The sequence below is a fragment of the Bufo bufo genome, chromosome 4 (genome assembly GCF_905171765.1).
Source record: "Bufo bufo chromosome 4, aBufBuf1.1, whole genome shotgun sequence".
NCBI classification, from domain to species: domain Eukaryota; kingdom Metazoa; phylum Chordata; class Amphibia; order Anura; family Bufonidae; genus Bufo; species Bufo bufo.
In genome coordinates this window covers 34,423,957-34,438,476 of record NC_053392.1, presented here as the reverse complement: position 1 = coordinate 34,438,476, position 14,520 = coordinate 34,423,957, and the positions used below count along the sequence as shown (strand labels likewise).

Sequence of the window (14,520 nt, the reverse complement as noted above, 5' to 3'; positions counted from 1 at the left end):
CCGCTCCATTTTTTATTTTTCCCTGTTCCATGAATATCGTTTTAAAGAAATGGGTCTAGTAATGATGAGGCCCGAGCGATAGTCATTAGGACCCATCTCCTAACCAGCCACATTCTCGTAGATATTAGTTTTGGTCAAAAACTTTCCACCACCGTGGGCTGGATATGGGTCATGTTTAGGTAGATTGTCTCATTGACTGATATTGTTTCATATTCAAACAATTATGATAAAATTTCCAGTATCTTATAATTAATCAACTCTAAGTAATTAAATCCACGTCAGGTAAGTCGATCTGCAGCCCACATTTACGTGTATATATTTCTTGTGTGTCACTTGTATGTACTGAGTATGTGGAGTTCAGTGTTGATGACCTCTCCTCAGGATAGGTCATCAGTATGTGATCAGTGAGGAGTCCAGCTCCTGGCACCCCTGCCGATCAGCTGTTTGAAGAGTCTACAGCACTCTAGTGACAGCGCCATACATTGTATAGTGGCTGTGCTTGGTATTACAGCCAGGCCAATTCACTTGAATGGGACTGAGCTGTACATAGGCCATGTGACCGATGAACATGACGTCACTGGCACTCACCAGAAAACCACTGCCTCTTCAATCAGCTGATCGGTGAGGGTGCTAGGAGTCGCAGACCATGAATAGGCTATCGATATTGAAAACCTCTTTAAAAGGGTTGTCCGACCATTTCAAGGCTTGACATAGTGTTATTGAAAAATAAGTCATACTTACCTGACCAATCGCCCCCCACTCCTGTTCCGATGCTTACTGATCCCCCACTGGTCCCTCTCAACATGAAGGAAAGGACCACTCATCCAATCGCCGATCGCAGTGGTTCCCTGCCTCAGCCAGTGATTGGCTAAACAGACATTTGCTGTATGTTGAAAGGGATCAGGAAGCAGAGACTGACAAGGTACCGGAAGCGTCAGAACAGGAGCATCATGGTATCGGTTAGGCGAGTATGTTTTTCTTCACCAAGGAGATCCTTTCATAACAATATTGTAAAAGTATGGACAACCCCTCGAATAAAAATAGAGAAATTATAAGGCAATCTGAGCTGATTCAGTTATAGCCCGCCAGTGAAGCGTCCGAATTACCAAAACAAAAACAAACAAAAAAAATTCATATCACTCTGACCTCGACCTATAGTAATATTCTGGTAATGATTGTGTCTCCATAAAAAATAAAAAAACACGACACATTTTATAATTTTTATTTCAATTATTTATTTTTATTCTTTTATAGCTGCAAATTTTTGGGATAAAAAAGAATATTAGTTAGTCAGCAACTTTTCTGTACTAAAAAAAATATTATTTTAAAATCATGATTATAATTTTATTAGTATTTTTAGGATTATTTTATTTTTCATTATTAATATTATTTTATTTCTTTTTGTTATCATTTTATTTTCTCACAGCAAATCTTTTTTAGATTTCATATTCTATCTGAATACATACAGATATCAGCCCTACCCGATTGACCTAGTTTCACTTCCCAAACCTGTCAGTTTGTTTTTGAATGGGGGGGGGGGGTGAAAGCAGGATGGCTGATTAAAAGGGTTGCCCCCCCAAAAAATTATTTATTAAACTTTAAATTCCCCCCTCCACTACTGAACTGACTGTTCCCCGGAGACCCTGCTGGTTTTTCTTTACACTGCTCCGGTGATGATGTCATCACCACATGGCAGCCAATTACTGGCTCCAGTAGTGATATCAGTAATGTGAACATGTCAACACTGAACCAATGATTGGCTGTTGTGGTCATGTGTAGGGACAATATGCCATCATAGTAGATGAGTAAGACCAGCGGGAACCAGGGAATTATCAGCGTGGCAGGGGAGGGTTATAAGGTAAGTCATTATTTTTTGTTATTTTAGGATGTATCTGGGTTATTTAGCATTTTTTATGGCTTGGAAACCCCGTTAGAACCTGGTAGTCCCATACAAGCCCTATGTAGGGTGGTCAGCTTCAGTCTTTAACACCTGTCCGTAGCCCTTCGATTCCAGGTAGACCGACCAAGGGATGGCAGTAGCAGGAGGTGACCAGCTCCAACATCTCCAGTATCCCAACCACTCCCATCGTCCTTTCATGGCACCACATCTCACTAATCTCACTATCTCCTTACCAGATACGAGCTTAGAGTGATAATATGGAATACTGATGAGGTAATACTGGAAGATGATGATTACTTCACAGGAGAAAAGTCTAGTGACATTTTTGTAAGGGGGTACGTACCAGCGAACGCAAAAATTCCAAAAAACCTGCCTTTGTGTTATGTGTGGGCTTCTGTGTACATTTGTGCCGCACACACTGGTTCCTATGCTGCTGTTGTTGCCGGTTTTACGCTTTTGTGTTGTGCGTGAATAACAAAAATTTTGCTTTTTTTTTTTTTGTTTGGTTCTTTTTTTTTGTCTTTCTTCTTGGTGTTTATCGTGGTGCTGTTGTCCACTAGTTTTGAGCTGCGTGTTATAATTTGGAACACTGATGAAGTGATTTTAGAAGATGATGCTTTCATGACAGGAGAGAAGATGTCTGACATCTATGTTAAGGGGTAATGATGCACGGCCCGTCCCCTCTCGCACCCACGGCCCACCCCCCCTCTAACCTGCCTCACCCTTCTCCCTGGGCAAACAGAATGTGCATATCCCCTGTCACTCATTGCTGCTTGTCTCACTGCACTGAACTGCACTGGTATGCTGCATTCTTTGTTGGCCCGCTCCCATCTCTAGCTCGTGTTCGGGTTGCCATGTGGTGGTTCTGTTGGGTTATTTTAATCACATGAAATTACTCTTCAGTTTCTGAGGGCAAAGAAAATAAATTCTGGGGTCTCAAACGTTTTTAAAATATGGCATTGCTTCTTAAGACTCATCCACCATGATTTGCCCAAAATTCAAGAAGAAGAGCAAATTATCAGAATTATTATTTATAATTTTTTATTATGTGTTTGCTTCAAATTTTAAACTTAGTAGATTTAAAAATATATATCGCTCTATAGATGATTACTTTTTTTCCCATGTTTTATTGCTAGCATAATATACTTGGTTTACTTTTGGTCTTATTTGCATACTGCTACTTTTTTATTTCATATTTTCAAATTTTTGCTCTATATTGTGTTTTCAGGCTTATTTAATATTTTTTTTTAAACTCTAAAAATATTAATTTATTTCATTGTCCCTGTCAAAAAAGTCTTTTTTTGTAAAATACAGTGAGACCTCTCCGGAAGACCACCTTTTTGAGAGGGTCCAGAGTTCCTATGCCAGATATCCAGTTCCACCATATATTATAAACGCTTGTCATCTTCCTTGGGGAGACCACCTCTCTAGAAGACTACTTTTCAATACAATTATAGGTGGTCATCTCAAAGAGGTTGTATTGGACCATAATAACGCCCATGAAAGTGGTCAATAAAATAAATGATTACAATCAAGCTGCTAATCCCACAACAGCAGTTCCCTAAGAATATACCCCCACAGCTTTCATATTAATGTCCATTTTATAGGACTTATTTAAAAAGATTTTCAAACGCTCTGAGTATATTTCTTGCCATAAAAATAAAGAAATGGAATGCTTTTATGGCATTAAAATATTCTCAGGTTTCATAGTTTTTTAAAATCTGCCCAGAGTACTCCAAACACTGCATATTTTGTTCCATATACCTGGGTTTCATGTCAGCACTTTCCTTCCCCTGTTCTCAGCATCACTGCATCCTGGCAGGAAGTTTACATGCAGCACTTCCTGTTTTCATCACCTTCCTGCTGGAGTTTCTAATCACATCCAGCATGCTTTGCTCTGTAATTTTTCATAGGGCTTGCATTGCCTAAGAGGGGAGGTGTACAGTGTGATAGATGGAACAAACGCAGAGAAGCATCTCAGCATGCTGGCATTGGTTGGAAAACCCAACAGGAAACTGAAGAAAACAAGAAGTTCTGCATGTAAACTGTTTGTAAACATCCTGCCAGGATGCAGCAATGCCAATAACGGGAAGGAAGCTGACATGAAAAACAGATATATGATGCAAAAATATGCAGTGTTTGTACCCCAAATCATTATGAAACTGGAGAACCCTTTACATTTTCAATAGTTGCAGGACTTTTTTAGATTTGAAAAACTAGATATGTAAAAATGCATGATTAAAAAAATTTTTAAAAATGCAAAAAAAAAAGAACAGAAAAGAATATAAAAATGCAAACATTAAAATACACATAACATGAAAAATTTAATCAAATAAAGAACATGAAACATGAAAAGTGAAATTGAAGAAAAAATGTAATTGAAATAAAATAATAAAAGTTAGCTAACTTAAGATAAATAAAAAATTATGTTAATTAAACACATATTAGAATAAAAGCTATAACAAACTAAAATTGTATTATGTAAAAAAATAAATACAATAAATATAGAAAAATTAAATCTAAGAATATAATTATCTGACAAAAATGTAATGTACTGTAATTTTCCACAATCCACATCATATTTATTGGGTGTCCGATAGCTATCTTTGCTCTTCAGTATGATGTCTACCCTCAGGACTGGAGAGGTCTTTCTTGCCCCGGTACCACCACACAATCCCACCAGCTGGCGATGCTCTGAGGAGCAGGTGTGACTGCACACAGTGTGTTTCATGTGTTTGCGCCAATTAAATAAGATAATAAGAACCAAGGGGCTGTTTCCCATTACGCCATTATTTTTGCATTGTGTTTCTTGAAAGCAGGTAAGTTTCTTCATAACCTTTTTGTTTCTGAAAGGGATTTAAGCGGCCATTGTCGGCCCCTTCAGCAACAATGAGGTTAACTCCGAAGAACGGTAGTTCATAGGGTAGAGGCTCTCCATTACTGGAGCATTTGCATGGCATGCCAGCTCCCACTTTCCTCTCCTGGAGTTCTACTTTCTCCTTTTATAGTAAAGCTCATTTACTGAATGCGCTGCAAAAGTTACCCTCGACCTTGGCAGCCGTCCGGGTGCTGGTAATAACCGCGCCATAGCAATGACTGGTCACTTCTGATTGGTTGACGTATTGGTTAGCATATTGCAAATGGCGGACCTGGAAACCATACCAGTAAATTAGCTCTAAGGGGTAATGGTGGCAGTTCCATCTGTCTGCGTGGCTGTCCATTTTCATTCTCGGGGGGCATGTTGGCGGGTGGTTTGTGCCAGTGTGTGTTTTTGAAGTGTGCGTTTGCATGCGCGTCTTTAACTATAGGAAGAATGGTTGTTTCTGTGTTGTATATTATTGTGTAAGATTTATGTGTCTGTAAAAATGTGTTAAAAATGTCATAAAATGTGTTTATAAAGGAACTAAAAAAAAATAAAAAATAGTCTTTTTGGCTCCCGATTCCATACACATCATTTTTATAATTACTGAAAATATATTTAATCGTGAGTTTCAATAATCAATAAGCGTATAACCCAGAAAATGTTTAGAATCAGCTGAAATATATATTTGGAAAAAAACATTAAAATGTAACTAAATGAAATAGGAAAATATTTGTAATAATAATGCAGTAAATTCAAGTTTAAAACTTCTCAATGTAAGGGAAGAGTCTATGTTGTTTACAATGTAAGAAAACACAAATAAAAAATTAAGAAAAAAAATTAGAGCCATTTTTTTTATTTAAGAATATTCTTAATTTAATTTGAAATATTCTTAAAAAACATTTGCATTTTTAGGAATCTTTGAGTTTTGCATGAAAACTTTTTATTAAATTAATTAAATAAAATGTCCTCAGATTTCCTTGTACGAATGACAGCTTTATGCTTTGCTATACATCATGTATATTGAGAGTAGCTTACTACCAAAAATAATAACTTTCACACTAGCGCTTTAGTTTTCCGGTATTGAGTTCAGTCATAGGGTCTCAATACCGGAAAAAAACGCTTCAGTTTTGTCCCCATTCATTGTCAATGGGGACAAAACTGAACTGAACAGAATGGAATGCTCCAAAACGCATTCCGTTCTCATATCGGAGAGCATGCTGCGGGTTTTTTTTCCGTCCTGAGATGCGGAGCAAGACGGATCCGGCATTACCCCCAATGCAAGACAATGGGGACGGATCAGTTTTCTCTGCCACAATCTGCCACAATAGAAAATGAATCCGTCCCCCATTGACTTTCAATGGAGTTGATGATGGATCCGTTTTGGCTATGTTAAAGATAATACAACCGGATCTGTTCGTAACGGATGCAGACGGTTGTATTATCAGTAACGGAAGCGTTTTTCCTGGACCCTGCCATATGCAGCAAAAACACTAATGTAAAAGTAGCCTAAGAAGAAATTATATAGGATCCGTAAAAAAAAATTATACATTTGATCTTGCAAATATATTTTATTTATTTTTAAATTATTTTTTAATTAAAAGGGTTGAACAGTATTTAAAAAAAAAAAAATTGCTGATTTCTTCCTACAGGTTACAGCACAGCCCCATCCATTTCAATGATGCAGAACTGCAATACCAGACACAACCTGTAGATGGGTGTGGCGCTGTTTCTGGAAGAGACTCTAATCCTGTACAATCTCTTTAATACTTGAAAAATGCCAGATTCCTAACCATCTAATATACAATCTTAGTATTATGGCCCAAAAAAAATTCCTGATAACGATTTCATAATATTTTTATTTTGATCATTTTTTTTTTACTTTTCCCCTTAAAAAATGCAAAAATGTATAATTTAAAATGAAGAAATTAACTTTCTTCTTCCTTTGACTTTGTTGGAATATTCAGGTGGCTGAAAGGTCAGCAGGAAGATAAACAAGACACCGATGTCCATTACCATTCCCTTACTGGTGAGGGAAATTTCAACTGGAGGTTTCTCTTCCCATTTGACTATTTGATGGCCGAAGAGAAGATTGTCATCTCCAAGAAAGAATCCATGTTCTCTTGGGATGAGACTGAGTACAAGATCCCAGCACGTCTTACTCTTCAGGTCTGGGACGCCGACCACTTCTCTGCTGATGATTTCCTCGGTAGGTCAATTTGGTGGATTTTCTTTTCATCGCTGATGAGACCTGAGAATAAAAAGGTTTAAAGGATGAAATAAGTTATTGAACCCTTAACATATTTCCCCAACAGGTGCAATTGAGCTCGACTTGAACCGTTTTCCTCGTGGAGCAAAGACAGCGAAGCAGTGCTCCATAGACATGGCGGCCCCAGAAGTTGATTTGCCAATGGTCTCAATCTTTAAACAGAAGAGGGTGAAAGGATGGTGGCCATTCGTTGCCCGGAATGAAAATGATGAGATGGAGCTCACTGTAAGACGGAAATTAATTTGAAATTCAATTTCCATAAAATTTGTATTTCTTGCTACCAAAAAGGAGATATTTTTGAACTTGCAGTATCTTTTTGGATAAAGGTAGCTGATCGATGGTAAGAGGTTACTTTCTTTTATTCTTTTTAGGGTAAAGTAGAAGCAGAACTTCACCTCATGACGGCAGAAGAAGCGGAGAAATCTCCAGCTGGACTGGGTCGTAATGAACCAGATCCACTTGAAAAACCAAAGTAAGTGAGGTTATTGTAAGGTCTACTCCGGCCATGTTACCATTGAGATAATCCTCAACATAGTGAGAAATAGAGACCACTCTGATCGTGTAGACAGTCAACCAGGAGCAGAAATTCACTGAAACAAATGAGCCAGAAAGACGATGGAAACAAAACTATAGGACATAGTGGGCAACATTACAGAATCTTTTTCAGGGATATAGGCACTGTAGTCAGCTGTAGCAACACTTTGACCCTTTAGCATCCTTGTAGCCACACCTTCTTAATGAATAAGCCATGCTGTCCAAAATCTCACTGACAATTAGCCCATTTACTAATTTTAGCCCTAATTACAGAACCCTCTAAATATAATTAGCTGAACAACCGAATTCTCTTGTGTATCTAAAATATAATACATGTAATAAAGGCTCAAATAACAGGGCTATACTGTGCTCAAATAACAGGGCTATAGAGTGTTCAGATGCCAGGGCCATGCAGTGCTCAAATAATAGGACTGTACAGTGCTCAAATAACAGAGCCATAGAGTGCTCGGAAAGCAGGACTTTAGAGTGTTGAAATAACAGAGCCATAGAGTGCTCAGATAACAGAGCCATAGAGTGCTCAGATAACAGAGCCATAGAGTGCTCAGATAACAGAGCCATAGAGTGCTCAGATAACAGAGCCACATAGTGCTCAGATAACAGAGCCACAGAGTGCTCAGATAACAGAGCCACAGAGTGCTCAGATAACAGAGCCATAGAGTACTCAGATAACAGGGCCATACAGTGCTCAAATATTAGGACTGTACAGTGCTCAAATAACAGAGCCATAGAGTCATCAGATAACAGAGCCATAGAGTGCTCAAATAACAGAGCCATAGAGTGCTCAGAAAACAGAGCCATAGAGTGCTCAGATAACAGAGCCATAGAGTGCTCAGATAACAGAGCCATAGAGTGCTCAGATAAGAGTGTTGTAGAAATAATAAAATTTCCACAACAAGAGCCATAGAGTGCTTAGATAACAGAGCCATAGAGTGCTTAGATAACAGAGCCATAGAGTGCTCAGATAGCAGAGCCATAGAGTGCTCAGATAGCAGAGCCATAGAGTGCTCAGATAGCAGAGCCATAGAGTGCTCAGATAGCAGAGCCATAGAGTGCTCAGATAACAGAGCCATAGAGTGCTCAGATAACAGAGCCATAGAGTGCTCAGATAACAGAGCCATAGAGTGCTCAGATAACAGAGCCATAGAGTGCTCAGATAACAGAGCCATAGAGTGCTTAGATAACAGAGCCATAGAGTGCTTAGATAAAAGGTCTTTACAGTGCTCAAATAAGGGTACTGTACAGTGCTCAAATGACAGGGCCATGTGGTGCTAAAATAACGGCCATATAGTGGTCAAATAACAGGACTATACAGTGGACAAATAACAGTGGCATACACTGTTCAATTAACAGGTCTATACAGTGCTCAAATATAAGGGCCATATAGTGCTCAAATCACATGGCCATACAGTGCTCAAATCACAGGGCCATACAGCATCAAAATAGTAAGGTTTTGGGGGTAATTAGCAGAGCTATTCAAAGTGTAAATAACGGTAAGACTTATATACTGCCATATGGTTAGAAGCTTGGATATCCTGAAAGCCATTGCTGGACACCTAGAGCCAGTAGATTGCATATTCAGATGTCAAGCCAGAGCTGCTAACCCATCCAGACGTTTGCCCAGTGTTAAGCTCTTAGATGCCCACCTAGAGCCATTGCTAGGTACTCCTACAGACACCCTGAGTCAAGTATTAGCTTATCCAGAACCCTGCAATCAGGAGCGGATTGGCCATAGACCTTACAGGGAAATTTCCCGGTGGGCCGATGCCCAGGGGACCGCCTCACGGCCGGCCACTGGAAGCTTTTGGGGATGTATTTTGTGCTGCTGTCAGTATTTTGTGGTGGACTGTGGTATTTGGCTCTGTTGGGGAGGTATAATGTGCCACACTATAGTATCGCTGGCCCTGCCTTCCATCAATTTAGACGCAACTACAAAACAGGGCCACTTTTAGTATTTTTTCCAGGGCCACTTTCAGTTTCCAGTCCGTCCCTGCCTGTAATCACCCAGATGTTCATTAAGAGGCAGGTGCTCATTCATCCAGGTTCAGGCCCTAGTCCATTACCAGGTGTTTAGCCACTCAGACCTTAACCTCAACCTAATAAGTCCACATCGTTACGTCATAGCCCACCCGTGTACTTTCTCGTTCTGCTGACTTCCTGATGGCTCATATTTTGTTGATGGGGACTAAGGACAAGATCCTGCACTGTAAAGATGTGTATAAAGTGAGGAGAACCGATCACGGAGTAACATACTATGGCGGGCCACCTGGGTTTAATACATTCGGGTCCAGTGGATGTGTTTTGATGGATGTCCCGAGGCAGAAAGCAGTAAAAAGGCCTAAAGTTGGACACTTGATATGTTTGTTAATAGCAGAAAGCTCTTATTTTTACTCTAGAGTAATTGCCAAATTTGAGTCCTTGCTCTTCTCGGGAATGTTTGTCTGATCTTGGTGTCTATGACCAGCTCTCTACTACTATAAAAACATTTATAGACCCCAATAAATGTTGGGTTTGTGGTAATCTTTTGCATGATATGGCCTCTTACTGACTTTCATTCCTGATCCATTTTATCTTTCATTGACTCTCTCATTTTGCTCCTTTTTTATTTTTCTCTTTACCTCCTTCTTCCTTTCTGACTTTCCGTCTCACCGTCACCACCATCTTCTCTGCACCAGCCGGCCAGATACCAGCTTTATTTGGTTTCTCAACCCTTTGAAGTCTATCCGTTACTTCATTTGGCATACTTACCGCTGGCTGATTCTGAAAATCCTTATCCTCATACTACTTCTTCTCATGGTGGGATTATTCCTGTACTCTTTGCCTGGATACTTGGTGAAGAAAATTCTCGGAGCCTGAGGACCTCTGTGATGGTACTGTCCTTCCAATATGTCACTCTATCTCATTTTTCTAGAGAGTTTTCCACTTTTTCTGTACATTTCCTGACTCTCACCCCGGCAGCTAAGGAAATAGTATGGGCAATTTATACTATGTGACATGGTACCCATAGACTGCCCTGAGATCATGCTCTGATTTTACACCAAGCACATGAAAACAATTGTGTCATGTTCCATTAGATGCCATGTTATGAACATATCTTACCACAAATGACCACAGAGGGCACTTGCAGCTCCGTAATGTAGAACTGTCGGGACTTTGTATTCTTCAGTAGAGGCTCTGTCCACATGGCATTGCTGTGTGCAGGAGGCTTTCTAGTAATTAGTCATGTAATGTCTTAATTGGTTAAGGGCTGTCCACCATATATTTACAGCAGGTGGTCCAGTTCCCTAGAGCTTGCACCATAGTATACTTATGATGCAGATTTTAGCCGGCTGTCCGAGTGATAGAGCAGTCAAATGCCAGGTCCTTCAATGCCAGGGACCCTGCAGAAAAGATAGAAGTGATTTCCTCTGCTGGTCCTGTTGGCCATGTGACTAGTCACCTGGTTGTGAGGATGCAGGTACTAGGAGGCCGCCGCTAGGTCGAACTACACCCAAGACAGCCCTAACTGGTTGGATTTCGATAAAAAAAAAAAAAAAAATGGAAAAATACACAAAAAAATAACCTCCAAAAAGTCCCTCACTGTAGTCATACTGCTCAGCAAGACCTGAAGATTGGAAACTGGACATGTAATGTATTGACATTTGTGGATGACAATGAGGAACTTAAATAAAAAGTCTATTTAATGATAATACTGGAACAAAATAGCTAAAATATAGAAAATCATATTTACAAAAAAAATGTTCAAACTATAAAAGCCTAAACAAAATGTAAAAAATAAATTTACACAAATATAAACTGAAAATAAAAAAACACATAGCTAGCCCAGCAAATAAAATAGTTATAGCCATAAATTTAAAAATGGCTAAAGTGTGTGTAGTCCTGAAGACCAAAATGACCCTGATCCTGAACTATTCTGGAATCACTCTTAGATAGAAGATTTTTTTGGGTGAGAGTTGGGGTGAGATGATGTACATCATTTCTGCAACGTTCTCCCTAAATTCTCCCACTTTTTTTGTTGTAAGTTTTTGAAAGAAAAAAAACCTTCAATGAAGATCTCATATAATTCGCTGACTGCCCTTCAGGTGTAACATCTGAGATAATTGTGTGTGTATATATATATATATATATATATATATTTCAAGTTCTTTACACTAGACATGGAGGTCAAATGCTTTATGTGTTATGGAGCATCAATCCTAAGGCCTTGAATCACTCATGTACTATGTAAATGTACAGGAGATCGATGGCAATGTTTGTCCAAAAGGCTAGCCCATGATCAATGGTGGAGCAACAGCGGGTGATGATCTACTAAGGAATAGCCAGAGACTTCTGGTAGAGCATAAAACATCCTGCTCAGTACTGAGGGCTACATTATGATCCATGGTGGATAGATAGGACCTACCGTTATTTACAGAACTAGCACCCTAATTAAGGTATGATCCTTGGTGGACATCAACACTATTGAGTATTAGTGTTTTGAAGGGTAGCTTATGACTCATTGTGGAGCATCAGCACCAGTGGGTACTGGTGTCTGAAGGCATCACCTATGCCTGCCCATTAGCACCTAGTTGGTATTGGTATAATCTTTTGTGGGCATCAACATCCAGTTGGGTATTGCTGTCATGAAGGATAGCTGATGGTCAATGGTGAAGTACCAATATTAGTAGGTATCAGTGACAAAAGGTATAATTTATAGCACCCTAGGCAATATCTTGGTGGTTAGGCAATGATCCATGGTGAGATATCAACACCCTTATGGGTAGTGGCATGCTGTGTGTTAACCTAGAATCCCTAGTGGAATACCAACACTCTAGTAGGTATGGGGTGAAAAACATTTGGACATTAGGTCTTCATAATCAAATGAAGAGGTTGCCCTCACAGAAGCCGATCAGATCAATGCTTTCATTAATTAATCTGTTCTACAAGATTCAGGTTCTTTGCCATCAAAAGAATGAGTTCCAGTCATGACTGCACTTTCCTACCACATACTAATGTATTTGTACTAATCCAACTAATTTTACATTTCAGGAAGTCACCTCCAGTAATGATTGACTTACTAACAATGTCTACTTCTTCCTGCTCCTTCTTCCACCATCCTCCCCCACTCCTCCTGCTTATTTTCTTTCATGCTGCCTTGGACAGTCGGCCCGACACTTCTTTCATCTGGTTCCTCAACCCACTAAAATCCATAAAGTACCTCATCTGTAACCGATACAAGTGGCTCATCATTAAGATCGTCCTGGCGTTGCTACTTTTGGCCATGGTGGCGCTCTTCCTGTATAGCATGCCAGGATACATGGTCAAGAAACTGCTGGGAGCATGAAGAGATGCCTGGGAGAATAGACTCAGCAGTGCCTATGCTTTCTCAAGAAGATGTTTGTTCTTTCCACCATAGACTGTATAGTATTGTCAGGGGGTTTCAACACAAAAATGTATTCTGTGTGAATTACTTTAGCATTTCTTCTGAGAAGCCCAGAAGGGAAAAGTCCAACTGAGGGTCAAGAACCAACCTTGGAGTTGTATTTTCCCGTAGACATAGAACCCTTCGAGCTGATGACATGGATGCTCTATTCTTAGGAGGTTTTCCTAGGAGAATGTTTGAAATAGATCTATCCGTGCAACTATGTTCTTCGTGTGAGTTTACAAGTTTTGCCCCGTGCAAACCTTCTGCATGGCCTACATGCTGTTCAATTGTGGCATTAAAGGGAATTGGTCACTGAGACAGGCCCATTCACATTACCTACATTTTAGAAGACCCCAAAGATAATGAGCTAAGAAAAGCAATATAAGACTCTTCCCACACCATATCATAGGTGGCCTTCTCCTCTGTGAGCTCACCCATCAGAAAGAGGGGGCATATGGGACAATGCTTGAAATTCCTTGACACCTAGGACACAGGAAGGTCCAAAATCAGAGGTGGTGGCACTAACATTTCTGTCCAGTAGGCAGATGATTTTGGGCCATCAAATTGAGTGGAGTACAGATGCTCTAATCTACTAATTACATCCAACTTTGACTTCCAGTGTTGCATCCAATGTATGCAAATGCCGATTCGGTCTTGATTTGCAAAAAATTGCAATTGGAAATGATGAAATCGATCCTTTCAATTTACCAAATCGACAACTTTCCTGTAAAAAAACGGCACCCAAAGTTGTAGATTTCAACCAAAACCACGTTAAGTCAGTGGACTGTTTGGAGACCTCATCGAGGGCCACTGATTTACAGATTTAAATTACATTTGATCCTCCATGTGGGGGTGTGACCTCAATAGTTACAAAATAATTCCAAAGGTCTCGCCCCCCCCCCCCCCCTTAGAACAAAATGCGTTTCTTGAGAAACCGCACTTTTTTGCCTTACCGCTACAAAGCCCAAATACTCAAGCAAACGCACTGACGCAGAGAACAAAGAATCTATTTTCAAATAATTTTATTTCAAAAAGAGCACAATATTAGTCACAACATTTTTGAACAAAAATTTAAAAGATCAGTTGAACAAATTTGTATTTTCCTACATCACGTAATAGTTTTTTTTTCCATTAAATGAAGATAATTTTATAAATTAAGATATTGACGAATGGCTTCGACCCTATCGACCTTCCAAAAATCAAACGCCATTTTTTAATTCATTCACTTGCAATTTTTAAATGATCAAATTCAGCGCTATCGCGTTTCAGTTTTTTTTTTCGGGTTATTCTTTTTAGAAAGCTTTAGACCCTTCGCAGCCTTTTAAGAGCATTATAGAAATAATCCACCTAAAACACCGAAAATCTGAAGAGTAAAAAAAAAGTGAAATCTGAGGTCAAGTATGTTTCATGCAATTTTGGCTTTCTTTTTGAGGGAAACAGAGAATAATTCCCAAAGAGAGATTGGTGACTTTTGAGATGTGACTAGAGATGAGCAAATTTCAGGTTACGAAACTCGTTCACGCATCGTTTACTCG

The 14,520-nt window shown here is 39.4% G+C and overlaps 1 protein-coding gene across 2 annotated transcripts in view; it reads left to right on the top strand.

Annotated features, from left to right (window-relative positions):
• The window catches only part of OTOF (otoferlin), a 256,471-nt gene that overhangs the window by 240,538 nt on the left and 1,413 nt on the right, over positions 1–14,520 (top strand). Inside the window, exons 42-46 of one of the 2 annotated variants that reach the window (XM_040427092.1) lie at positions 2,137–2,235; positions 6,728–6,969; positions 7,076–7,254; positions 7,401–7,501; positions 12,724–13,689. In XM_040427092.1, coding sequence (XP_040283026.1) covers positions 2,137–2,235; positions 6,728–6,969; positions 7,076–7,254; positions 7,401–7,501; positions 12,724–12,904 — 802 coding nt within the window. In that variant the 3' untranslated portion in view covers positions 12,905–13,689. Of the gene's footprint in view, positions 1–2,136; positions 2,236–6,727; positions 6,970–7,075; positions 7,255–7,400; positions 7,502–12,723; positions 13,690–14,520 lie in introns of those variants that run through there. The other variant, XR_005778099.1, reaches the window with a different exon arrangement.